Source organism: Mustelus asterias, chromosome 22, assembly GCF_964213995.1.
Source record: "Mustelus asterias chromosome 22, sMusAst1.hap1.1, whole genome shotgun sequence".
Taxonomy (NCBI): Eukaryota; Metazoa; Chordata; class Chondrichthyes; order Carcharhiniformes; family Triakidae; genus Mustelus; species Mustelus asterias.
Window position 1 is genome coordinate 21,421,959 of NC_135822.1, and position 24,803 is coordinate 21,446,761.

General features: G+C 41.3%; 1 protein-coding gene across 9 annotated transcripts in view; it reads left to right on the forward strand.

The window, feature by feature from the left end:
* ubr4 (ubiquitin protein ligase E3 component n-recognin 4) overlaps nt 1-24,803 on the forward strand; it is a 174,588-nt gene that overhangs the window by 46,173 nt on the left and 103,612 nt on the right. For 6 of the 9 annotated variants that reach the window (XM_078238861.1, XM_078238862.1, XM_078238865.1 and 3 more), the window contains exons 26-40: nt 634-755; nt 2,390-2,487; nt 3,524-3,681; nt 4,258-4,470; nt 7,539-7,640; nt 8,157-8,257; nt 10,530-10,728; nt 12,330-12,518; nt 12,781-12,844; nt 13,098-13,289; nt 13,400-13,470; nt 14,635-14,782; nt 17,977-18,210; nt 22,095-22,298; nt 23,011-23,193. In XM_078238861.1, the coding sequence (XP_078094987.1) occupies nt 634-755; nt 2,390-2,487; nt 3,524-3,681; nt 4,258-4,470; nt 7,539-7,640; nt 8,157-8,257; nt 10,530-10,728; nt 12,330-12,518; nt 12,781-12,844; nt 13,098-13,289; nt 13,400-13,470; nt 14,635-14,782; nt 17,977-18,210; nt 22,095-22,298; nt 23,011-23,193 (2,278 nt within the window). The remainder of the gene's footprint in view (nt 1-633; nt 756-2,389; nt 2,488-3,523; nt 3,682-4,257; nt 4,471-7,538; nt 7,641-8,156; nt 8,258-10,529; nt 10,729-12,329; nt 12,519-12,780; nt 12,845-13,097; nt 13,290-13,399; nt 13,471-14,634; nt 14,783-17,976; nt 18,211-22,094; nt 22,299-23,010; nt 23,194-24,803) is intronic. The other 3 variants (XM_078238864.1, XM_078238867.1, XM_078238870.1) reach the window with 1 other exon arrangement.

Sequence of the window (24,803 nt, forward strand, 5' to 3'; positions counted from 1 at the left end):
GGTAACTCTCTGTGTGGAGTTTGCACGTTCTCCCCCTGTTTGCATGGGTTTCCTCCGGATGCTCCGGTTTCCTCCCACACTCCAAAGATGTGCGGGTTAGATTGATTGGCCATGCTAAATTCCCCTTAGAATCCGGGAGATTAGCAGGGTAAATATATGGGGTAACGGGGATAGGACCTGGGTGGGATTGTTGTTGGTGCAGACACAATTGGCCGAATGGCCTCCTTCTGCATTGTAGAGATTCTATGATTCTGTGCAGCCATTGGGTGGTGACTGTGAACAACACGTTGAGGTATTGATAGCTCCATAATAGGCTCACAATTGCTTGGAACACCCAAAATGTTCATTAGGGATCTTCACATTTTGCAGGAAAAGGAGACTTTTTGTCTCAGTTTGGCTAAGTTCAAACTCAGATCATGTAAGTGAAAGGGTAGTTTAATCCACTGCAATGATCTGCCTGGAAGCAATATTGTTAAATTAGTTGCTTCCATCTTTGGTGTGAAATGTAAACCACTCATTAAATGATAAATGTAATTATGATGTGATTTAGTGTTAATATTTGACAATGGTCATTAATGAGTGTTTTTGTCAAGGTTGTGTTTTACATCCTGATTGGTTGATAATTGATATTAGATCGTACCTATTGAGGAGTCTAAGTGAGGAGGGCGCAACTGAAAGTCCAACGGAGGAGAAGCTGCATGGTTACGCAGCAGCACTGGCGATTGGATCTACCCGCTGCAAGACCAACTCTGTTGGTAAGGACGTGAATTGGCTTGGTTTTTGACATTGTTTAGCTGTGTAACCAGTGGCATCTGGAGTAAACAGAGAATGAGCTGCAGCTATTATTTTGTTTGAAAGTCCTTGTGACAGTTTATTTTTCCTCTGGTCTTTTCCTTCTTGCCTCCACCTGTTGACTTCTTCTAGTTTTGCCAACAGTTATCTGATGCTTTGCTCTACCGACACTTCAGTGTGTGAACCTGGCATCACAACTAAGAATATCTGTACCTGATGTCTGCATATGCTGATCACCAACAGAGTTTGCTGCAAATGATCGGGCACAGGAATCCTGGCTGATTTACTTTTCTTTATCTATTTCCTTCCACTCTTGAGATTTTGACGTCAATCAGGGTGTCCCCACTGCTCTCCTATTTGAGATTGGTTAATTTAGTGCAGACTGTAACTGAATTTGGGATTTCTGTATCACATGCAACTCTCTGGAACATTGTGATAAATTTACAAAATTCATGTGGTGACTGTTATATTGCTCTTGACAGCTGCAAAGTCTTTTTTGTAAACGTCAATCATCTATGATTTTTGAAGACGGTCTATGTCTTAGAACTGGATGAGAGTTGATGTGGAAAGCATCTTAAGCATGTTAAGCTCATTATGGCAGAATTAACCTCAAGGCTGCAATTCAGAGATTACTTGTCACCCCCCCACCCACTATACAGTACAAGTAGGTGGGTACTGTACAGCAGTGATTTTTCCAACTGGTGTTGCCACGAGATCTGTCCAAGTGTGCTGTGAAATTTTGTACAAAGGTAATGACAATTAATGCATAACCAACATATTGTTTCATCTTAAACAATATTCAATCCAACCAAAATTGCAACTCATAAAACTCGTGTAAGTTAACCTTCAAATACTTTAAAAGTGAGGTATCGGTCTTTCGATTCTAAAATGTGAACATTCTAAACGCAGGTTGCCCAAGGGTGAAATTGAGATGACGTGAAAGTTTTTGCTAGACACCATAGAAACCAAGCAATGGCATTTGCATGCTTTTTTTATTGATAGTAAAACCAGACAAAACAAGCTCACAGACACAGTGAAATTGACCATATCCGCATTTATCTTCTGGATCTATTTCATATCTCCTGATGTAAGAATAAATGGATAAGCTTGATTTCTCCGTTTATTCAATTCATAACACAGTAAGGCGAGATTCAGATGCTTGCGCGTTGAACAGGTTTAGGGCAATGAATAGATAGAAATAATTGAGTTGAGCAGATTTTGAAAATGTGTCTGTGCTTGCTGTCGAAGATGGTGTATTCTGTGGTGGATGTGAAACTTTAATGCATTAGACCCTTATTTAGCTTGTTGTATACACTATGTTGCACACCTCTCTTGTAAGACCGTAAACATAGTAAATGTAACTAAATGTGACATTTGTGAGCAATCGATTCAGCTGAAAAAATGTGGGTGTGCCGTGGAATTGTTTGTCTCGTTGAAGTGTGTCGTGTTACTGAAAAGGTTGGGAACCACTGCTGTACAGATTTGGAATTTCTCTACCTGAAGAATCAGCTGTAGCGTTGTAAAATTCCTATGCTGCATCATGCCTAATGGTGAATTCTCTGCTATTTTTATTTTCTCACGCTGATTGTGTTTGCAGCTCAGTTAGTGGTACAGAACCTACCATCATCTGTACAGACACTGTGTGAAACATGGAACAATATCCACACCAATGAGTTTCCCAACATCGGATCGTGGGTAAGTAAAAGGTTATTCACGTCTGGCAGGGTACGCAATAGATTTGTAATATTGGTAACCAGCACAATGCTGAGGAAGCATGGCCATCTTTTGGATTATATTATTATAATAATTATAGATAAATTATAGAGAGAAAAAACAGTAGAACCCAGGCTGAAAATCAATATCTGCTGATAGAAAGGTCCTGGTGTATGACAGGAGGGCATGAGCAGGCTGGGTACAGAGAGTTTGGATAAGTAGAACTTAATTGATCATCTGTAATCAAAGGACTGCTAGAGACTTGAGAAGTACGTTAAGAAGAGCGAGGTTAAACTACCTGATATGAGGGGAAAACAAATATCAAGAAAAATTAGACTGCTTTCATTGGAACAGATGAGGTTATGGGGTGATTTAATAGAGCAGTTAAAAATGATGGAGAACTGGTACAAAATACAAAAACAAATACTATTCCCAGTGGTTAGGAGAATAGAGGAACAAGGATAGGCAATTTAGCCCCTCAAATCTGTTTGGCAATTAATTGGGGTGATGCTGCCCTGCAACTTAACCCTTGGCATCCAGATATTATTCTGGTAAATCTATGCTGCATTCTTTCCAAGGCCAATATGTCCTTCAGAATCAAGAATGAGGGGGCTTGCACACAGATTGAATAGATGAAATTTAGGGAAACTTTTTGATGCAGAGACTTGGAAATACTGGATAGAATCAGTGACTGAAGCAGAGACCATATCGACATTTAATTAGAACAAATAAATTTGGAAATTAGATTGATGAAATTAGGATTTTTGCTCATGTGGACAAACACCACTTGGACCCGTTGAACCAAATGACTTATTTATGTGTTTTATTTTAATGTAATTGTATGACATCTAACCTTGGTGCTTTTACCAGGAAAGATTGTTAGGGTTATTTAGCTTAGAAAATGGAATTTCTCCCTAAAATTGGCACTATGAGGCCATTCTCTGCAAATTAGGAATAAACTGAATGTTTTGTAGGAATTTAAGCAAAATTGGTTCTTAATGATTTTGTTTTTTTGTAGCGAAATGCATTTGCAAATGACACCATTCCTGCGGAGAGCTACATTAGTGCAATCCAGGCTGCACACCTTGGCACATTGTCCAATCAGAGTCTGCCACTTGCTGCCTGTCTGAAGCATATTCTCCTGTCATTGGTCAGGCTTACCGGTGACCTTATTGTGTAAGTCAGTCGGTGGTTTTTTAACTCTATTAGTTCTGAGATTTCCCTTCCCCAATGCCTGACAACCTCAACGATCATTAATCTGCTTATGTCATAGCACCCCTAAAAGTGAAAAATACTGTGCTAGTAAGCTCTCCAGTCTTTGAGCTCTTGTGCATGTGTGCCAGGTATTTGATAAAACTTAATTTTCCACTCAGAGTGCTTCCAGACCTCACCATTGCTGCTTTTGAGCTGATTGCTTGATGGGCAACAGCTCCTCCATTTTACTGCCTACACAAATGCAGGATTGTGATCAGAGGTTTCAGAGGGTGGGGGGATAGTATTGGGTTGTTGTCTGCTGTATCACCTTCCCTGACTCTACCCCACCCCCAAAAGCAAGTCTCATCTCTCTCTCTGTTCCCTAGTTTACATTCCAATTTGTATGAATCTATTTGTCATTCTGTCACTATGTCTTCCAGTGTTGTCCATACTTTTGACTGTCTTTTCTCTTGCGCTGCTTCCATTTTCATGGAATTGAATTGCTTCTCTCAATTAAGTTTTGCATATCATGAATTTTCTGTTCTAATCTCATACTAGGTGGTGTCCTGATGAACTGAACCCTCCACAGGTTATTCACACGCTGCTGCCATTGCTCTTGGAGACCAGCACCGAAAGCGTGTCTGAAATCAGCTCCACGTCATTGGAAAGGATTCTTGGACCTGCAGAATCTGACGAGTTCCTTGCACGCGTCTATGAACGACTCATCACAAGCTGCTATAATATAATTGCTAACCACTCTGACCCCAATAGGTAATTCAAGCTTTAAATTAGTAAAGGTTTGCTAGATAAACTTTTGATTTTGTAAATTAAGAGAAGTTCTGAATTTATAGCTCAATATATCCTGATAACCAAGTGGGGCAAAGGGGATCATAGGATAGTGGTGCAAGGCAGGATCAGGCTATTATGTTGGATGATCAGCTATGATCATAATGAATGGTGGAGTAGGCTCAAACGGCCATGGCCTACTCCTGTTCCTATTTTCTATGTTAGCCAGTTGCTGAAATGTCCACTATAACTGAATAACCATTGTATCAGATTCCCCATCTATATAGCAGTCAATTTTTGTACTGATAAAGCTATCAGGTTGACACCTCAAACACTTTATTATTTTTTCGCGGGATGTAGATGTCATTGAGTAGCAGCATTTTTCCCCCCCCTCCAATTGCCCTTGAGCAGTGGTGAGCTGCCCATGTGGTGTAGGTATACCCAGTAAGGAGTCTAACAACACCAGGTTAAAGTCCAACAGGTTTATTTGGTAGCAAACACCACTAGCTACCAAATAAACCTGTTGGACTTTAACCTGGTGTTGTTAGACTCCTTACTGTGTTTACCCCAATCCAACGCCGGCATCTCCACATCGTGTAGGTATACCCACAGTGCTATGAGGAAAGGTGCTCCAGGATTTTGACTCAGCAACAGTAAAGGAATAGTGATATAGTTCCAAGTCAGGGTGGTTGGCTTGATGGGGAACTTGCACATGGTGGTGTTCCTGTGCATCTGCCCTCATCCTCCTCGGTCAGGGGTCAGCAACCTTTTCAAACCAAAAAGCCTTTCAGTATAAAAATTCCGAACAAGTGGTCAATAAAGAGCCAGAATAAGAACAGCCATTTGCATGACTGAAAATATGGAACTTAACATTTTACTTACAGACTTTATTTAATGGAACTTCTGTTGCTGCATCTTTGCACACATTTCTTTGAAGTTTACAACATAACTGGTGAAATGCAGCTTCATGTATGCATTCAGCCTGGCTTCTGTCAATCTTGAGTGCAAATTCCCTCTGATGTGATTCAGATGAGGGAAAGCCTGCGCACACACAAGTGGAGCCAAACATTGAAAGTGAGGCCAAGCTGACGTTCTGCATGGTGTTGTATGTGACAGGACGTTCTTTCCAAGTTTGCAGAATCAGATTATCATTGTGCTCCAGTTTCTCCATGTCAGCCTATTTGTGCAGTTTTGCCAATTCTGCACATTGTTGTGAGATTATCCAACTATATTTCTTTCCCATTTACAAAGTTCAGCACAGTTTTAAAGACGTCTTCGCTCCTTGTTTGATTTTTCATGAGTAATATTGTAATAGTTTCATTGTGCACAAATGTCCACAAATATATCGTCCCAGAATACACAGCTGATTAATGTCACATATGTTGGTTGTCCCATCCAAAGCAAATGAAAAATCGGTAGCTGAACTCAAATTTAGCATTTATTTGATGGGCCATTTTCACAGCTCTGTCATGATCTGTTTATGCTAATTTTTCATTTTAAAATTTCCGTGTATTTTGAGAATGACAAAAGAGTCAAATTTGGTTCCATACTGAAACATATTTGGCTCGAGTCACAGATTGCCAACCACAGTTCTAATTGGTAGAGGTCATGGGTTTGGAAGGTGCTGTTGAAGAGTCTTTGTGAGTGGCTGTAGTGATTCATATAGATTGTACACATTGATGCCCTGTACGTCGGCGGTGGATGTGGTGCCAATCAAGCAAGCTTGGCCCTCGATGGTGTTGAGCTTCTTCGGTGTTGTTGGAGCTACACACATCCGAGCAAGTGGAGAGTCTTCCATGACTTGTGCTTTGTATATGGTGGATCTTAAATAAGATATGTTCACCCAAGCAATAAATTAACTGTTTTTTATAAGCTATTTGCTGAGTTTTTTTTAAAGAGTGTAAATGTTCTCAAGGTTAGTTAGCAATTTAAACAAAAAAGCAGACCAGATACCTGATTGGCTCAATTGGTAGAGCTAAATTTCTAAATCAGAGGATTGAGAGATCAAGCCTTCTCGCAGGATGGAGCACATAAATTTATCTATCCGCTAGCAGTACTAAGGAAATACTGTCAGAGCGCCTTCTTTCAGATCTGATAGACTAAGGCCCTGAGTATTTGTTTATAAGACATGGCATGATTTGAAGAACGAGACGTTCTCCTGACCTACTGGCCAATCAGTGCATTGAGAAAGATCTACAATCCTGCACCTCATTTGCTATCCATGGGACATTGTTGTACAAAAATTGATTGTCGTGTATGCCACTATAACACTTCAAAGCTAATTAATTGAATGTGAAACTATTGTGAGGTTATAAAAGGCACTATTTTCTCTGTGAGTATGTTTTAAATATTCCGTAGTTAATCGCTTGTTTTGGCATTGCATAGCTTATTAATCAACATTTTAAATTGTTTGGGGTTGAGCACCTCTAGAGGGCATCACAGGAATCTAGGATAACTGATTTGTACAAGCTCCCTTGTTCCAGATTCAAATTAGTACAGTCATTGGAAACCAGGATTTGAGCCTTGTATTGGGAATAAGTGGAAGTGTGCTGTTTTAGTACAGGTCAGGATTTAAGTAGTGCAGCAAGTCATGATTTCTGGTCACATTGAAGCTGGCCTGGCCAGTATGGTCCATAGTTTTTGTAATGTTCCTCAGCATTTCCATATCTTGAGTGCATAGGAAAAGGAGACCTGTGTCGCATGAACATAATTTGTTTGTGTTGGTTGGGTTTTGTACAGAACACAGCACCGCCAGCCACATATTGTAAGGTTCACAGGGTATTGGGTTCGGATGAGAATATGGTGTTTGGGGCTTGTGTATGTTTCTACTGTGTTACTTCACATAAGTGAAAGGTGAATCTTGCCAACGGGTGACAGACATTTGAGTAACATATTCCAGTTGGATGGAATTTTACATTTAAAAACCACGATTTTAAAACTGTCTTTCTGTCCAAGACGCAGAGCTTAGGGCAATGCATGTTTCTTAGTGAATAAGAGCTAGTGAGCATTAAGCATTTAAAAAAAAAAACGGCTTTACCCTGTCTTTCCCGCAGTGGTTTGGATGAGACTATCTTGGAGGAATGTTTGCAGTATCTGGAGAAGCAACTGGAGAGCAGCCAGGCACGCAAAGCCATGGAGGAATTCTTCTCTGAACGGTAAAAGGAGGATGCTAAACATGCTGGAGAAGTAAAAGTGATGCAAATTGGGCACTGGGAATGAGAGGGGTGTTGGACTTGAGAGTTCCATTCTAGTTAAATGTTTTTGGTCCATGTCCCTTTCAGTGGATCTTTCCTTTTTTAAACAACTGGTATTTATTTCCCCATCCTGTTTACTTTGGCCGTATCATGGTTTTTATCCTTCTCCCTGTTTGAGATATGTCTGCAGAGTGTCATGATGTAAATGTTTCTTGTGTATACAAGTGTGGAGTTGATCCCAGTATCCACAGAGTTTTAACATCATGCACAATACCATTAGTACATTTAAACAAAAGATTATATTTCTGAGATCATCATACTTGAGTTTGAAAAAGCTTTCAGAAATGTGTGTTGAGTGAATTTTTTCTCCCTCTAGATAGCTGCCCATGCCTCATTGATTTACATTGGTTTAGTAAAGTTGATCTGACTTGCTTTCCTGTCTGCTTATCAGCTTTGGTTTACCTTTCTCCTTTGCAGTGGGGAACTGGTGCAGATCATGATGGCCACAGCCAATGAGAACCTCTCAGCTAAATTCTGTAACAGAGTGCTGAAGTTTTTCACAAAACTCTTCCAACTCGGTGAGTGGCATCTTCAGTTTGTTCAGCTGTTAAATGCTAATTATAACGCATGTTACTAACCTGAGAAAAGTGGTGTAAGAATGTTTTGTCACTCGTCACATTTTTGGGTTCTTGGGTTGAATTACATTGACGACTAGATCAGGGTCAGTGCAGAGTGACAAGTAGCTCACTTTGGAGTTTGCACATTCTCCCCGTGTCTGCGTGGATATACTCCGGGTGCTCAGGTTTCCACCCACACTCCAAAGATGTGCGGGTTAGATTGATTGGCCATGCTAAATTGACTCTAGGGTCAGGGGGATTAGCAGGGTAAATGTGTGGGGTTACAGGAATAGGGCCTGGGTGGGATTGTGGTCGGTACAAACTCGATGGGCCGAATGACCTCCTGTATTGTGGGGATTCTATGGTGACCGTGAAACCATTGTCGGAAGTGTGTTGATAAAACCAATACTAATAAAAGAATTGAATATTTTGTTGTAATGCTGGCTCAGCAAACCAGAAAACCTGTCAACGCTTGAAAGTGGGACAGACACGAAGAACTGTTTCAATTTATTGTCTTCAGAATTCTGTCTCTGCTCGTGTCTCTCAAGATTTTCTTGTACTGTGGGCTAGGCAAGGTCTGCCTTTAGTAGTGCCAGACAGTCCTGCCAATAAAAGGCATGATTTGCAAACCAATAAAATATATTTCTGGGCTGAAATTCATTAAAATATTCAATCTATGGAGAGCAGTAATTGAATGTAGGTGTTAAAATTGAGCTCATCAATTTCAGCAGGGCTTTGCTAGATCTGGGGATCAATGTAACGTGTTGTATTAACTAGAATGCCTCTCAAGGCTACCTCCAATTCCTGTGTACAGTGGCTGCACTCCTATAAAACGTGTCTCTTTCTTTTGCACATTAGGTTTCATACCTAATGTTTTAACAATGTAAGATTTTGTATGTTGGCTGCTTTCCTTCTCCCATTTTTAAAGGGGAAATGAGAATACAGAAACAGAAAATGCTGGAAAATTTCAGCAGGCCTGACAGCATCTATGGGGAGAGAAAAGAGCCAACATTTCAAGTCTAGATGACCCTTCGTCAGAGCTGAGAGCAAAGAGAATCAGCAGAGGTTTATACAATGAGGGGGGTGGGGAGGGTGGAATTGAACAAAGGGAATGTAAACGCAGATACAGAAGGCTGAGAAGGTGCTAAAAGTGTCCATTAAGTGATCAGAATGTGAGAATGGCAGGGGATGACACTGCAAGGCAAGGAGATGTCACTGCAAGTAAAGAAAGAAACAATAGGTCTATAGGAGGTGGTTATGAGAATAGCAGAATCATTATCAACAGCTGCTGTCCAAAACAAAATGATTGGTTTGTGGAACACCTCCGTTCAGTACACAATCATGACCCTGGGCTGTTGCTCACCTGTATTTTTAATTTCCTATCCTGCTCCCTTTCTAATCTTAGTCCTCGGCCCTCCTACATTGTACAAATGAAGTCCAGAGAACCCTTGAGGAATAGCATCACATCTTTCAACCAAGTACTTTACTTCCTTCTAGGCTCAAAATTTAAATTATGTAATTTCAGTTTGTAATCTCTGTGCTTTATTTTTTTGGACAGCAGCTGTTGATAATGCTTCTGCTATTCTCATATCCACCTCCTCTAGACCTATTGTTTCTTTCTTTACTTGCAGTGTCATCTCCTTGCTTTGCAGTGTCATCCCTTTTATCATTTATTCTTTCCCTCCTACCCCTCGAGTGCAGACCTTCCCTTTTGTTCTTGCCAACCCAGACCCTGCCCACCCAACTTTCCCTAGTTTTGAACTTGCTTACAACGAATTATATTTCTAATTTTTTTGAATTGTTAAGAAGGGTTATCGACCTGAAACGTTGGGCGGGATTTTATGGCCTCGCTCGTCCTGAAACCGTAAAATCACACCCAAGGTCAACAGGCCTTTCCATGGTCCACCCCTCACCCGCTCCGATTCCCGCGGCAGGTGGGACAGTAAGATTCCGGCCCCTGACTCTATTTATCCCCACAGACGTGGCTTGACCTGCTGCGTATTTCCAGAATTTTCTGTTTTTATTTCAAATTTCTAATATCTGTGGTGTTCTGCTGTACCTTTAAGTTGAGGGTATTTTGCTATTGTAAATAGGTCTCGAGCTTTTATTCATCTGTTTTGCTTACTTAACGCATTAAGTAAGCTGAATATTGATCCGTCAGTCTAGGCGATGCTTCTTTGCAAATTTGGAAACAGGTTACAACATGTGACACTGGCTTTGTTTTCTGTTTCAGCGGAGAAGAGCCCAAACCCAAGTCTTCTGAATTTGTGTGGCTCATTTGCTCAGCTGGCTTGCGTGGAACACAGCCGATTACATGCCTGGCTCACAAGAATGACCCATGCACCCCCTAAAGACTCTGACCAGCTGGATGTGGTACAAGAGAACAGACAACTTCTGCAGATTTTGACTGCATGTATCGTTAGAGAAAACAGGTACTTAAAAACAGAACCCTGCACAAGGTTTCAGAAGCAAAGGCTGTGCTTAGGTTACTTTTTTTGCATGTAACAGGTGCCATAAGGGATGGCTTGAAGTATCTGTGCAGGCACTTACAGGGAAAGAAAACTGGGATGGTCCAGGTAGAGAACAGAAAGAACTCATGTCGACATGCTCACTTTTCACTCCTGCCAATATTCTTAATGATTAATAAATCATTCTGAAATGATATCAACCCTTAGACAACAAGTATTTACCTCAACTCTGTTTTAAACCATCAGAGATGCTTCCCATCTAAAATTGGGAGACTTGGCACTTGATTCGTTTCCCATCTTGGCCTGTTTCCTCAGATTAACATGAAACATATACAACCTTGATATCCTGTTTGGTTCAGAGTTGAGCTTCAAATCTGATATCCCTGCTATAGTAAAGGCTGTCTACTTCTTTGCTGCAATACTGCTTGCCTCTGTCTGCACCTCACTATATACCCACTGAAATGGCTTCCAAAGCATTCTTCTCCAGACTCTAACTCCAGCGATCCTTCGTAGCCTCTTGAATTCTATCCTCTACAAATTCTAATTTGTCCAAGGCAGCAGCACCTGCACCCTATCCCATATTGAGTTCTAGTTCTCCTATTATGGCCTTAAGTCTACTTTCCTGCCTGCTCCCCAGAATCCTTGACTCCCTTCTGACAATAGAGCCCTCAGCTGTTTTGGTTATTCTTTTAGGAGCATTCTATTTGAGCTTTCTTTCTCCTACTCCAAAAGCCTCAGAACTGTTGTCTTCAGTCTCGAGTGACAACTCCAATTCTCCTCCCCCTTTTTTATTTTCCCTACCTTCCTTGAGGTGGTTTTCAATGTTTTATATTAGTTATGCTTTATAAATATAAGTAGCTGATTCATGAAACAGTTTCTGGAACTGGAGAGAACTAGGATTTATTCTGCTTTCTGTACTTGTATATAATGTTTCATTCCCATGAGTTCTTAGTCATAAGGATGTCTTACTAATACTTCAGTCATTCATTGTAAACTTCAGAATCAAGCTCATGCAATTCTGGGAAGCTGTATTTCCAGACACAATTCTGTGACTAGTCAGAAAACATATTTTCCTTTTTAAACCTTACCAGATGATAGCAAAACATGTGAGATATTTGGGCAGTTTTGTTCAATACCAGTAACTGGAAGGTATAGACTTCAGCCTGTTCTCTGAAACAATTCTCTGGTAACTAAAGTAGTAGAAATTACTGATCATAAAAAAACTTGTGGCAGTTACTGGCTTTCACTAATATCCAACTGCACTGCTTGTGAACAATTACACTGGTGAATTTAAATCCTCTGCTGGTGTGGCGGTAACTTGATTACTGGGACCCACGACTGAAAGCTGTACTTCCAATCAGTTTAATGACACCGTTATGCCACAAGAGGTCATTTGTCCATTGTATCTGTGCCAGCTCTTAGAGCTGGAGAACTGGATAGCTCTTTACCCATGGCCTTGCAGATTTTCCCCTTCAAGCATTTATCCAATTCTTTATTGAAAGTTACTATTGCTGGTTGGTAGTAATGGTTAATTTGATGCTAACCTGTTGTTGTCTCCTCTTTAGCCAAGTTGGAGAAGGTGTCTGTACTGTGTTACTCAACACACTTATTCCCATGGCAGCAGAAATGTTGTCCAACGGTGATGGAACAGGATTCCCAGAACTCATGGTTGTTATGGCGACATTGGCCAGTGCTGGCCAGGGAGGAGGACACTTGCAGCTTCACCGTGCAGCTGTAGACTGGTTAGGGAAATGGTGAGTATGTGATACTAACTGGGTGAGTGATTACAATACATCACTCACAATACATCAGTCTATGAAAAAGCCTTGAGGTGAATAGTTCGAATTAGAGTTTTGGCGTTGATTTTAATTAAATGTTTTGTATGTGCTGTAAAACATTAATGTTTTAGATTGGACCAAATTTCTTGTGTGTTGTGAGTGGGAGTTGCATTTATTTGTTCCGAGTTTGAAATGTTCAATTTCTCTGATTGTGAATAGTTATGTCTTTGTTTTTCAGTAAGAAATATCTTTCCCAGAAGAATGTCTTGGAGAAGGTGGGAGCGAATGTAACCCAGGGGAAGGTGAGTTGAGGGGAGATGTTAGGGTTGTGTTAAATTGGTGTGTGCTTAAATCCATAATCCCTGATTTTGCAAATAATTTATTTTTCGAATCGTGTCCGTTTTTCTGCAACTTGCCCCAGTAAAAACTTTGCCATTTTTTTTACTGTCTTTATGGGGTATGAACTGGACATGGAGCATACAATATGATTATACCTGGGAGCAGTTTGAACATACCTGCTTTTGACTCCCAGTTTAACATTTTTATCTTGTGCAGCATGTAGGCATGCTTGACTGTGCTTGTCACATCATGTCCTATCTTGCCGATGTCATGAATGCAATGCGACAGAACAGCGGGCAGGGATCAACACACCTGGTAGTGGATGGTGAGGAAAGAGCGATTGAGGTTGATTCCGATTGGGTAGAAGATCTGGTTGTAGAAGAAGAGGACTCTCAAGCGGAGGACTCAGTGAGTAGTTTGCAAGTCTGCTAAATAGTTTTATTCAATGTATTTGTAAACTGATAGGAACATCATAGATGGATTGCAGACATAATGAGTGGATTTTTTTCCCCCTGCAGGATGAAGATTCCTTGTGTAACAAGCTCTGCACATTCACAATTACGCAGAAGGAATTCATGAACCAGCACTGGTGAGAACATTGATCCTTCTGTTAAGCTGATGGTGTGTGAGCTTCAGGAGTTTTCCTTCAGCTAGAGCGATGTAGGGTTGGAGGATTTAGGTCAGTCAAAATAATCCCAGTGTGACAATCTCTCCCAACTGTACTTGGACCTAATCCCTCCAGAATGGAAGTATCATCAATCTAAGAGCTACAGTGGTTCAGGGTGAAGGTCTTCTCTTCTCAGGATAACTAAAAATAGAAAGACTTACCTTTACATAACGCTCTTTTGTAGCCTCAGGATGCTCCAAAACACTTTACAATCAAATAAATTCCTTGGAAGTATAGTTACAGTTGTAATGTAGGAAACATGGCAGCCAATGTGCATACAGCAGGTTTCCACAGACAGCAATGAGATAATAACCAGATCATCTTTTAAGTGTTGATGGTCAAGGGATGAAAATTGGCCAGGCTAGTGAGGAGAGCTCCCCTTCAAAATAGTGCCTTGGAATCTTTTACATTTACTTGAGGGCAGACAAGCCCACGGCTTAATGCCCACTTGAAAGATGGCACCTCCGATAATTCAGCAATCCCTTGCTGGACTTAGATTATGTCATTGTCTCTGGAGTGGAACTTGAACATGTGGCCCTGTGATTCAGGTAGGAGGACTACAATTAAGTCCCTGTTGGTACCTGACATCTAGGAAGATGGGCAATAAATATGGTCTGATCACAGGTTCTGTAATCAAATTTTAAAATAAACAATTAACTTCCTGTATCAGAGATAATAGCAGAAATAAGAATCAGTGATAAATTTCATAGCTTTGTACATCAGAGTGAAATTGGCAGATGATGTGTTCAGATGATTACTGCATTGTTGCAAATATAGCTATCGTCTAAAATGTGCTTTTGTCATTGGTTCTGCCATTGTCATGTCCTGAAGCACGCTTCTCTCAGCATAGAACATCAAATGGAATTTTCTGCACTGGTTTTGATGATGGGAGAAGGTCACTTGACAGGACACTGTTTCGCCACTATTTGGAAAGGAAACTGTTCTGTGATCTATTCTTCTTTACTAATGGTGTAAACCACAAAGCTTATATAACATCAAATCTGTTTTAAAATGGTGTTTGCTCAAGATTAAGCATGACTGTGAATGGGGTAGGGTAAACTGATTCAATTTAACCTTCTGTTTCAGGTACCACTGTCACACCTGTAAAATGGTGGAAGGAGTAGGAGTTTGCACCATTTGTGCTAAAGTCTGTCACAAGGATCATGAGATTTCTTATGCCAAGTATGGATCATTCTTCTGTGACTGTGGAGCAAAGGAAGATGGAACTTGTCAAGTATGTGATGAAAATAATTTGTACTGAAGGCAATAATGAAACCAGTTTACTGCTTCGTTGTACCATATGTCAGTCAATGTTTATGCAAATTAATTTGGTGGCAGCATTTCAAATTCTATTTGTATCGTTATTCACTTGTCTTTAAAGCCTATGTTAGTTGTGCCTACTACCTGGCCCACTCCACTCCACCTACATTGTTCTCTTGACTCACTGCTTCCACCGAAGTCTGTGTTTACCTTTCCCACCACATCTGTTCCAAACTCTTTCACTGTGATTCCTTTACCTGTCCACCCCAGTCAATGACCTTCCCTGTGAAGCACACAATCTTTTTCTCAAACTTTCCCAAGTTAATCATTCTACATACCTTTCCTTTGGTCCAACTCTGTAGGACTGCCTGTCTTGGATACTTGCAACTGTTAATAAAAACAGAAAATCTATAGCGGAGACTTCTGCACCTGACCCACAGGATCACTTCAGTACTACCCCAGTTCCATCTTTCAGCCCTGTTCCACATTTATGTTACTTTTTGATTAGATTAACTATAGACATGGCTTTAGCTTTCATATACATTCTACCATCAGCCAGCTCTACTTTTTGGCTAAACCATCCTGTTCGGTTCTTACTAAAAACTCCATACCGTCATTCTGGCTTCACACTAGATGTTTGCTGAGGCTAAACACTAAAATTCTGAATTTTTGAGTCCTGCTCAAGCCAAGCTGAACTTCAAACCCTCATATCCTGACCATTGACAAGATTTATTTCCACCCCCACACCTCCTGCCTCGACCCTTCCTTCATCACCATTCCTCAGAAACTTTTTTTAAAATTTGTTCATGGGATTTGGGCGTCACTGGCTGGGCCAGCATTTAGCCCCCATCCCTGAGGGCATTTAAGAATTAACCACATTGCTGTGGATCTGGAGTCACAAATAGGCCAAAGCAGGTAAGGATGACAGATTTCCTTCACTCAGGACATTAGTGAACTAGATGGGTTTTTACAACAATTGCCAATGGTTCCATGGTCATCAGTAGACTTTTACTTCCAGATTTTTATTGAATTCAAATTTTACCATCTGTCAGGGTGGGATTTAAATCTAGGTCCCAGAGCATTACCCTGGGTCTCTGGATTGTTACTCCAGCGATAATACCACTATGTCACAGCCTCCCCTACTCCGTCACAGTCTTCCCATGCTTTTCATGTTTCCAGGGCCTGACCTCTTAATTCACTGTTAAATGGACATGCATACCAATTAGGAGCATGAGTAGGCGAGTAAAACACTAGTCATGGACCCACATTTCTCGCTTTCAAACTGAACTTAACATCCTATCATGTTGTGATCGCTGGCACTTTGAGGTTCCTTTACCATGAGGTTATTGGTTAATCCTGTCTCAATGCACATTACCCAGGTCCAGGATAGTTTGCTCCCTGGTGGCTCCAGAACACACTGCTCTCCTGAAAACACGCTATGAACTCATTTTCCAGGCTACATTGATTCTCCCAGTCTACGTGTAGATTAAAGTCACCCGTGATGATTGAGTACCTTTCTTATATGCCTCATTTATTACTTCCTGTACGCTGTTTCTATAGTGTAACTACTGTTAAGGCACCTATAAACTACTCCCACAAGTAACCTCTTAGCTTTAACATGTATAATCTTTATCCAAACTGACTCCAGTACTGAACTAATGCCACCCTTAATTACCAGAGCTACACTACCATCGTTTCCAAGCTTCTGTCATTCTGATATGTCAAATACCCTTCAACACTTAAGTCTCAGCCTAGTCACCTTTCAACCATGTATCTGTAATGCCTATCAGGTCATTCATATTTATTTTTATCTGTGCTAACAACTCATCCCTTTTATTACAAATGTTCCATGCATTCAGATCCAGGGTGTTAAACTCTTTGTTTTACCAATTTTGCAATCTCTGGCCTTATCTGCTGGTTTACTCTTAAGATTGTATGTTCTGCACCTTCCTGTGTCTATCTGGTAGTCATTACCCAAATTGTTGCCCTGCTGTATTACTTTGTTGTTTCGCTTTACTATATCTGCTCTCAAGTAATGCTTTCTATCCACTATTCAGTTTAAAACCTCTTTACCACCCGAGTTATACAATTTGCCAGAACACTGGTCGTAGCATAGTTCAGGTAAAAGTAAAGTTAAAATTTATTTATTAGTCACAAGTAAGGCTTGCATTAACACTGCAATGAAGTTACTGTGAAACTCCCCTAGTCGCCACAGTCCAGCGCTTGTTCGAGTCAAAGTACCTAACCAGTACGTCTTCAGAATGTGGGAGGAAACTGGCGGAAACCCATGCAGACACAGGGAGAACATGCAAACTCCACACAGAAAGTGACCCAAGCCGGGAATTGAACGCAGGTCCCTGGCACTGTGAAGTAGCAGTGCTAACCACTGTGCTACTGTGCCACCATGTGGACTGTTCCAACGGCACAGCTCCCATTTCCCCCGTACTAATGCCAGTGGCCCATGAATCAAAACCCATTCTCCCACACCAATCTTTAAGCCATGCATTCATCTCTCTAATCTTATTTACCGTATGCCAATTTGCTTGTGGCTCAGGTTTAAGGATCTACCTTTAATTTGGCGCTGAGCTGCTCATACTCCCTCAAGGGAAGCTCTTTTCCAGCCCTACCTATGTCATTAGTATATTTGTATCCTAGAGGGAGTCACTCTAACTCAGCCTAAAAAATATTCACGAACCCTGCCTCCACTGATTTCGGGAAAATAATTCCACAGACTAACTGAACTGGGTTCTCCATTTTTAACCATAAATATTTCCAGCCTTGTATGCAAAGCCAGTAAAGATTATGTTGAAGCCAATGCAACTTAGGAGACTTCTACATTATTTTTTCTTCATTGTGGGACGCATGGAGCCTTGGAGCCTGATATAAAAGTCAAACTCCTGTCCCCATTCATTCTTATATTTTGAGTTGCTGACATTAACAGATCTTGATGTCTAATTTAGGATTTATCCATCAATAGATGACAGCAATAAAAGCAACCTTTCTAAAGCTACAGGCCCATGACATTTGAACAAGACGAACAAATATCAGTTTAAATAGGACTGAACAATGAGGGCCTGGGGCTGCAGTTTGGTTGCCTCTGTTCCAAATTCCTTTTTCTGTGGGTGCTTTTTAATGGAATTGACAAGTACAATATTGGTGTTTCCCCAGGCTCTGGTAAAACGGAGTCCGAGCAGTGGCATCAGCTCTACCTTGAAGGAATCATCTGCCTTCCAGAATGAGCCCCGTGTTCCAGAAAGCGCCCTGCGGCACCAAAGCACTTCACCAGCAGATAAATGTAAAGTGATGAGTGCAGATGGCAAGACCGGTGAGGATGACAAGCCAAAGAAGAGTACTTTGTGTAAACAGATCGAGGGATGCAGGGAGGAGCTGCAGTGCCAGGTGGTGAGTACGTTGTCCAAATTGAGAGACAAAGTCTGCTCAGGCAGTGTGCTATTGTGGAATAGTTGGCCAATGAATTTGTAAGACTTTTTGATATTGTCATAGAAATCATAGAAACCCTACAGTGCAGAAGGAGGCCATTCGGCCCTTCGAGTCTGCACCGACCACAATCCCACCCAGGCCCTACCCCCATATATTTACCCACTAATCCCTCTAACCTACACATCTTAGGATTCTAAGGGGCAATTTTTAACCTGGCCAATCAACCTAACCCGCACATCTTTGGACTGTGGGAGGAAACCGGAGCACCCGGAGGAAACCCATGCAGACACGAGGAGAAATGCAAACTCCACACAGACAGTGACCCGAGCCGGGAATCGAACCCGGGACCCTGGAGCTGTGAAGCAACAGTGCTAACCACTGTGCTACCGTGCCGCCCCATGGTCATGGTCTACTTCATTTTGAAGGATTTCAGAAATAATGATTTTAGTTATATTAGCATTCAGGAACTCTTATCATTCTGCAAACTTTACACCACAGGTCCCCTGTGCCTTATACAGTAAAAGTAATGAGCTGTTGACTTGCACAGATCAGGACATGTTGCATTTGATTCCCGGATCTATATTGTTTTTGCATTTCCCGGGACAGTGCGGAAGAAATATGAGATCAACAAAGGCTCTTGTTCTTGGTAGTTTCCGGTTGATACCACCTGGAAATTGCATGTGACCATCAAGTCAGGACAGGATTTGTCACACCTTCAGCGGAATAGCTCAGCGGCATCCACGGTCAAGGTTCACAGGACAAATGGCCATTTTTATTTGACCCCCTTAAAATTTAGCCCCAACAAGAATCAATGACTTCTGGGAGGGAAAAAACCTAGTGGGGAAAATAACGTTATAGCACAGATAAAAGGCCCTTCAGTCCATAGTGCCTGTGCCAGTTCTTTGAGAGAACAGGTCCAATTTGTCCTGCAAGCCTGTTCTTTCCTCGTATCCCTGAAAATATAAGCACATAATTAATCCCTTTTGAAAATTGCTATTGAATCTGCTTCCACCATTTGCTGAAATTTTTCATATTTACTCTTAACAACATTTTATTGAATTTGAACATATGTCTTTTATCCCCTTTAATTTCTCTGCTCTAAGGGGAGCAGTCCCAGTTTCTCTTATCCCGAAATGAAGTCCGTGATATCATCCCTGTACCCGCCCCCCAATCTCTTAACACCCTTCCTAATGTGTGGGGTGTGTGGGTGTGACTATGTGATGTTGTATTGTGTGGCCTGTGTGAGTGTATGTGTGTGTAGCTATGTGAGGTAGTTTGTGTGTGTGTGGAAGTTATTCAACTTTAGCTACATATTATTGTGTCACCTCAGTACTCCTCCATGTGCGTGTGTGTGTGGCAGTGTGGTTGAGATTTTTACTTGCCCTAACATATGTTCAGTTGTCATTTTCATTCGAAAGCCAGAAGCCCTCACAAAGCCCCAGCAATTGATTCCGGTAACAGGGAAGTGCCCATTTCTCATCTTTTAGAGGGTGCAGTTCACTTTTTACTGTGATTGAAGGTGCGTGTGTTCCAATGGGGCACTGGTTACTCTTTGTGCTCTCATTGATCAATGCAGGGGGGCACTGTGGAGAGGGGGAGATAGTTTAGAGGAGCAGTGTTTGAAAGTGATATGTCCAATGCTAATGCAGTTTTCAAGTAATCTTTAGTTCTTTTAATTTTGTGCAGATCTTTTCAGTGCTGAGAAACATTTTTGTTCTTTGCTAGATTTGAAACCAGTTGCTTTTTGCCAGTTTCTGTTGTTGGTGGAGCTGTGAAAATTTGGGTACCATTTAACAAGTTTTGGCAATGTGTTTCCTGTTTTGTTGCTGTACTGAACCCCTCTGAGCACTGTAATTAAACCTGTTGAATGGCATTATCAAATTATTGTTTGACCTTTAAAGGATATTTGTATCCATGGTGATTTGGGAGTTCAAGGTGTGTCTAACCTACAAATTTAATGTTTTAATTGGTTCACTTAAATTCAGAGTGGAGAGTTAATGGATAAAAGTGGAAAGAATTGCAGATATACCATGTGGCTAAGACTAAAGAACCATAGAATCCCTGCAGTGCCCATGTTTGCACCGACTCTCTGAAAGAGCATTCCACTCAAACTATCCTTTCCGCCCTATCCCCGTAACACCATGCATTTACCATGGCCAATCCATTTAACCTGCATATCTTTGGATACTAAGAGCAGGATTTTCCAGCCGCGTTTGTCCCATGATGGGAAAGTCCTATCCTAGGTCAACAGACCATTGCATGGTCGATGTCCCGCCCATTATGATTCCCGTGGTGGGCGAGACAGGAAAATTCCGCCCTAAGGGTCAATTTTGCATGGCTAATCTGCTTAACCTGCACATCTTTGGATTGTGGGAGGAAACTGGAGCATCCCGAGGAAACTCATGCAGGCACTGGGAGAATGCAAAATCCACACAGTCACTGAAGGCCAGAATTGAACTCGGGTCCATGGTGCTGTGATGCAGCAGTGCGAACCACTGTGCCACCGTGCCAATGTAAAGAGACATATTTCATACTACCAGACACTGGAATATATCATAAACATCCTGTGGTGTATGAGGGTGGTCAGAATGTATTTGCAATATATTTGACTATTAACTGTACGAAGTGTTTTTCTCCAGCATGGTCTTGGTGTGGTGCTCGTTAGGAGGTGTTCTGTGTCTTCACATCAAATTACGTTGTCAGTGGGGAGCTTTGGCAATGGGTAGATGTTAACAGTATCCGAACTGCTCTGAGAAGTGTCAGAGTAGCATATCAGTAATATTGGCATTGTCAGCTGGAATAGTACATGAATCGAGGAGCTCAAGTGAAAAAAAATCAATGTTTTTCTAATTTAGTTGGTAACATCATTAGAAGCTGTAGCTCAGTAATTGGTTTTTTCCCCCCCCTCTTCCAGTTGACATTTTCCCAGGAACATTGCTGGTCATTGTGCTTACAAAATGTGAAATATACGCCTAACAAGATCAGCTTTCCTTTACTACCATGTACATGCAAGTCCACTAATAATCTCCCTAGTAAATAAAGGAAAAGTCTCTCTTCATTTTTATAATGTGGATCAGTGAGATAAAAGATGGGAATACATCACTTTCTATTTCTGGAACTTTTAGCAGCAATAAGTACTTCAACAATACAGGTTCAATACAGAGTAAAGCTCCCTTTTATAGTGTTCCATCAAACATTCCCATAGCAAGTACAGCATGGATTAAATGCAGAGTAATGCATCCCTCTGCACTGTCCCATCAAACGCTCCCTATCAAATCTTCTAATCACCTTAAACACCTCACTTCAGTTATCCTTTAACCTTGTAGATTCAAATGAATGTAGTCTATGCAACCTGCCTCATGATTTACAGTCCGATGAATCTGCTATGCACTCCTCCAATACCAATGTGTCCTTCCTGAGTTCCAGTGCCCAGAATTGATAACGTACTACAGATAGGGTCTGACCAGAGCTCTGTACAGTTATAAGTATAACTTGCCCCCTTTGTATTCCAGTCTCCTTGAGACAAAAAATGTTCCAGTAGTATTTTAAAATATTTTTTGCACCTGTCCACTTTGTGATTTTTATGCTTGCTATTCATCCATAGTTTTGAGCTTCTTGCCACTTGGTCAGTGGCAGCTTGGTTGAGACTATGCAGAGTAATTTCACATCAGATTCTTGCAATCAGCAGAGACTTTCATCTCAGCAGCTTGGGTTGGATTCACCCTAGATTCCAAATGGGAAAGAACCCATCTCTAACCCATTGCATCAGTTAATCCTCCTAACTTGGGCAGGTGAACATAGTTGTTGTCCTATCTTCTAACCTTGTTCCTCTTCCCATTTCCCAGTCTGGTTGCTGTACTGCTGGGTTAGTCCTCGATATGCTCGTCTTCTTGATGGATGCTATCCAGACAAATTTCCAGCAAGCCTCGGCGGTTGGCAGCAGCAGCCGGGCCCAGCAGGCACTCGATGATCTACATACAATGGAGAAGAACATGGAAATGACTGACCAGCTGATGGTACGCCCTGGAACTGGAAATGGAGTGTTAAGGGTTAGAAAGTGTTTGGTACAGTAATTGAATATGATGAGTGATGTAATGCTGTGTAATACATGTGAACTGTGATATTCCTCTGTAACAAGCAGTGAAAAAATCCACTATCATCCAAAGTCAAATCACATGGTGCAAACCACTCCTACCATATAATTTGGTTGTTAGAACTGGTCCTCCCATCACTATGCTAGCAGTAAACAGAAACCCATAAGTAATACATTTATACAACAATTGTTGCAAAGTAGTGACACGTTACAGGGTTGAATTAACGTCCTCCGTGAGGGTGAAGCTTGGCGAATTCTTCCACCTTTACTTTATCATGCAGCTCCCACTGCCTTACTCTTTGGTTCTGATTGTTTTCCTGGAAGTATAAAGAGATATAGGAGAATGGCAGGAATAGATTATGTGGTACTATCTTGAGGGGCAAATTATATTACTAGTAGAGCATTGCAGGGCAGGCTGTGGTAGAGTAACTGCTGTTGGAGGAATTCTGACAGTTCTGCTTCTCACATTTAGAGTAATTTTGCTCATTGCACTTTTTTTTAATCAAGTGGGGTGGGAATGTTTAAACGTCGTTTGTATTCTGCCTAATTTGAGCTGTTGCTTGCTTCTCAGTTTTGTCTTGCTTCTTTTAAGATTTGTTTTCATGAGAATTATTCAAGTTGGGTTTTTGATGTTCTGATGCTTCTAATTGAATGTTTTGATCTTGTAGGTTCCAACCCTGGGTTCTCAGGAAGGGGCCTTTGAGAATGTGCGGATGAACTACAGTGGAGATCAAGGACAGACAATCCGGCAGCTAATCAGTGCACATGTGCTGCGTCGTGTGGCGATGTGCGTGCTCTCCTCTCCACATGGCCGGCGACAGCACCTGGCTGTTAGCCACGAGAAGGGAAAGGTGCATTCCATTATCACATTTAGTTTTGAATGCCCCCTGGAATGGAATTTACTGTAACTCACTTTTTAGACAATTTCTATATGCTGTGAGCGACATTGACAAGGCCACACCACATTTACAACTGACAACTGGGTAGTTTGCAAGGCAACCACATACGGTACTGAAGTCATGTATAGAACAGACAAGACATCGACGTTCTTCTCCTAATGGATCTTAATGAACTTGATTAGATTTTTTCAACAAACCTGGCGGGTGCTGTTCTACAAGTTGCCTGATTTATCAAATTCAGTTTCACAATTTGCTGCATTTGGATTTGAACTAATGACCAAATGAACTAATAACAACTTGCATTTGTCTGGTACATAGGAACATAAAAAATAGGAGCAGAAATAGATCAGTTGGCCTCTTGAGCCTGCTCTGCCATTCGATAAGATCGTGGCTGATCTGTTGGTGTTTTAAGTTCTACATTGCCGTCTATTCCCAATAACCTTTGATTCTCTTGTCTAACAATAATCCTAATTACCTCCATCTTAAAAATATTAAATTATCCCACCTTCTGTGGCAGAGTACCACTAACGTAGAAATAACATCCCAAAGTATTTCACAGAGGCATAAGAAAAAAATGTGCTGAATGAGAAAATATATTAGGATGGATAAATGGGAGCTAGATCAGTTGTAAACTTTAAGGGAACTCTTAAAAGAGGAGAAATAGATGAAAAGGCAGAGTTTTGCGGAGGGAATTCTAAAGTTTGGTGTCTTAGGCTTTGAAGGCACAGCTGCCAGTGCTAGACAAAAGGAGGCTAGAACTGGAGGAGTAGAGAGTTTGGGGTCATAATTGAATGGCTGAAGAGATTATAAGGATACGGAAAGGTGAGACCATGAATGAATTTGAAAACAATGATGAGAATTTCAAACAGCAGTATGGGTTGACTCTCAACTGTCCTTGGGCAACTAGGGATGGGCAATAAATGCTGGCCAGTCAGTGACACCCACATCCCATGAATGAATTTTTAAAAAAAAGTTGGGAGACCAGGAAGCAGTGTAGAAACAGAGGATAGGAAGGATGAGTGAATGAGACTAGATGTGGAATGATGTTAGTTTGACACACACCTTAGTTAGTTTGTTAGTTTGGTCAGTTAGTTAGTCAGTTAGTTTGGACACAGTCCAAAGATGTGCGGGTTAGGTTGATTGGCCATGCTAAAATTGCCCCTTAGTGTCCTGGGATGTGTAGATTAGAGGGATTAGTGGGTAAAATATGTAGGGATATGGGGGTAGGGCCTGGGTGGGATTGTGGTCGGTGCAGACTCGATGGGCCGAATGGCCTCTTTCTGTACTGTAGGGTTTCTATGATTTCTATGACAGTACTTTGGATGTGCTAATGTTTATGGAGGGTAGGAAGGAAGCCAAGTCAGGAGAACATTGGAAAACTTGGCGATGTCAGAGCATTGATAAGGGATTCAGCAGCAGTTGGGCTGGAGCAGGGGCAGAGATGCGCAATACTATGGAAGTGTGTCTTTTTGTGATGGAGAGCATATGGGGTTGGAACCTCATCTCAGGGTCCAACTGGATGCCAGTGGTGTGAAGTCTAGTTTAATCTGAGACCGTTCCCA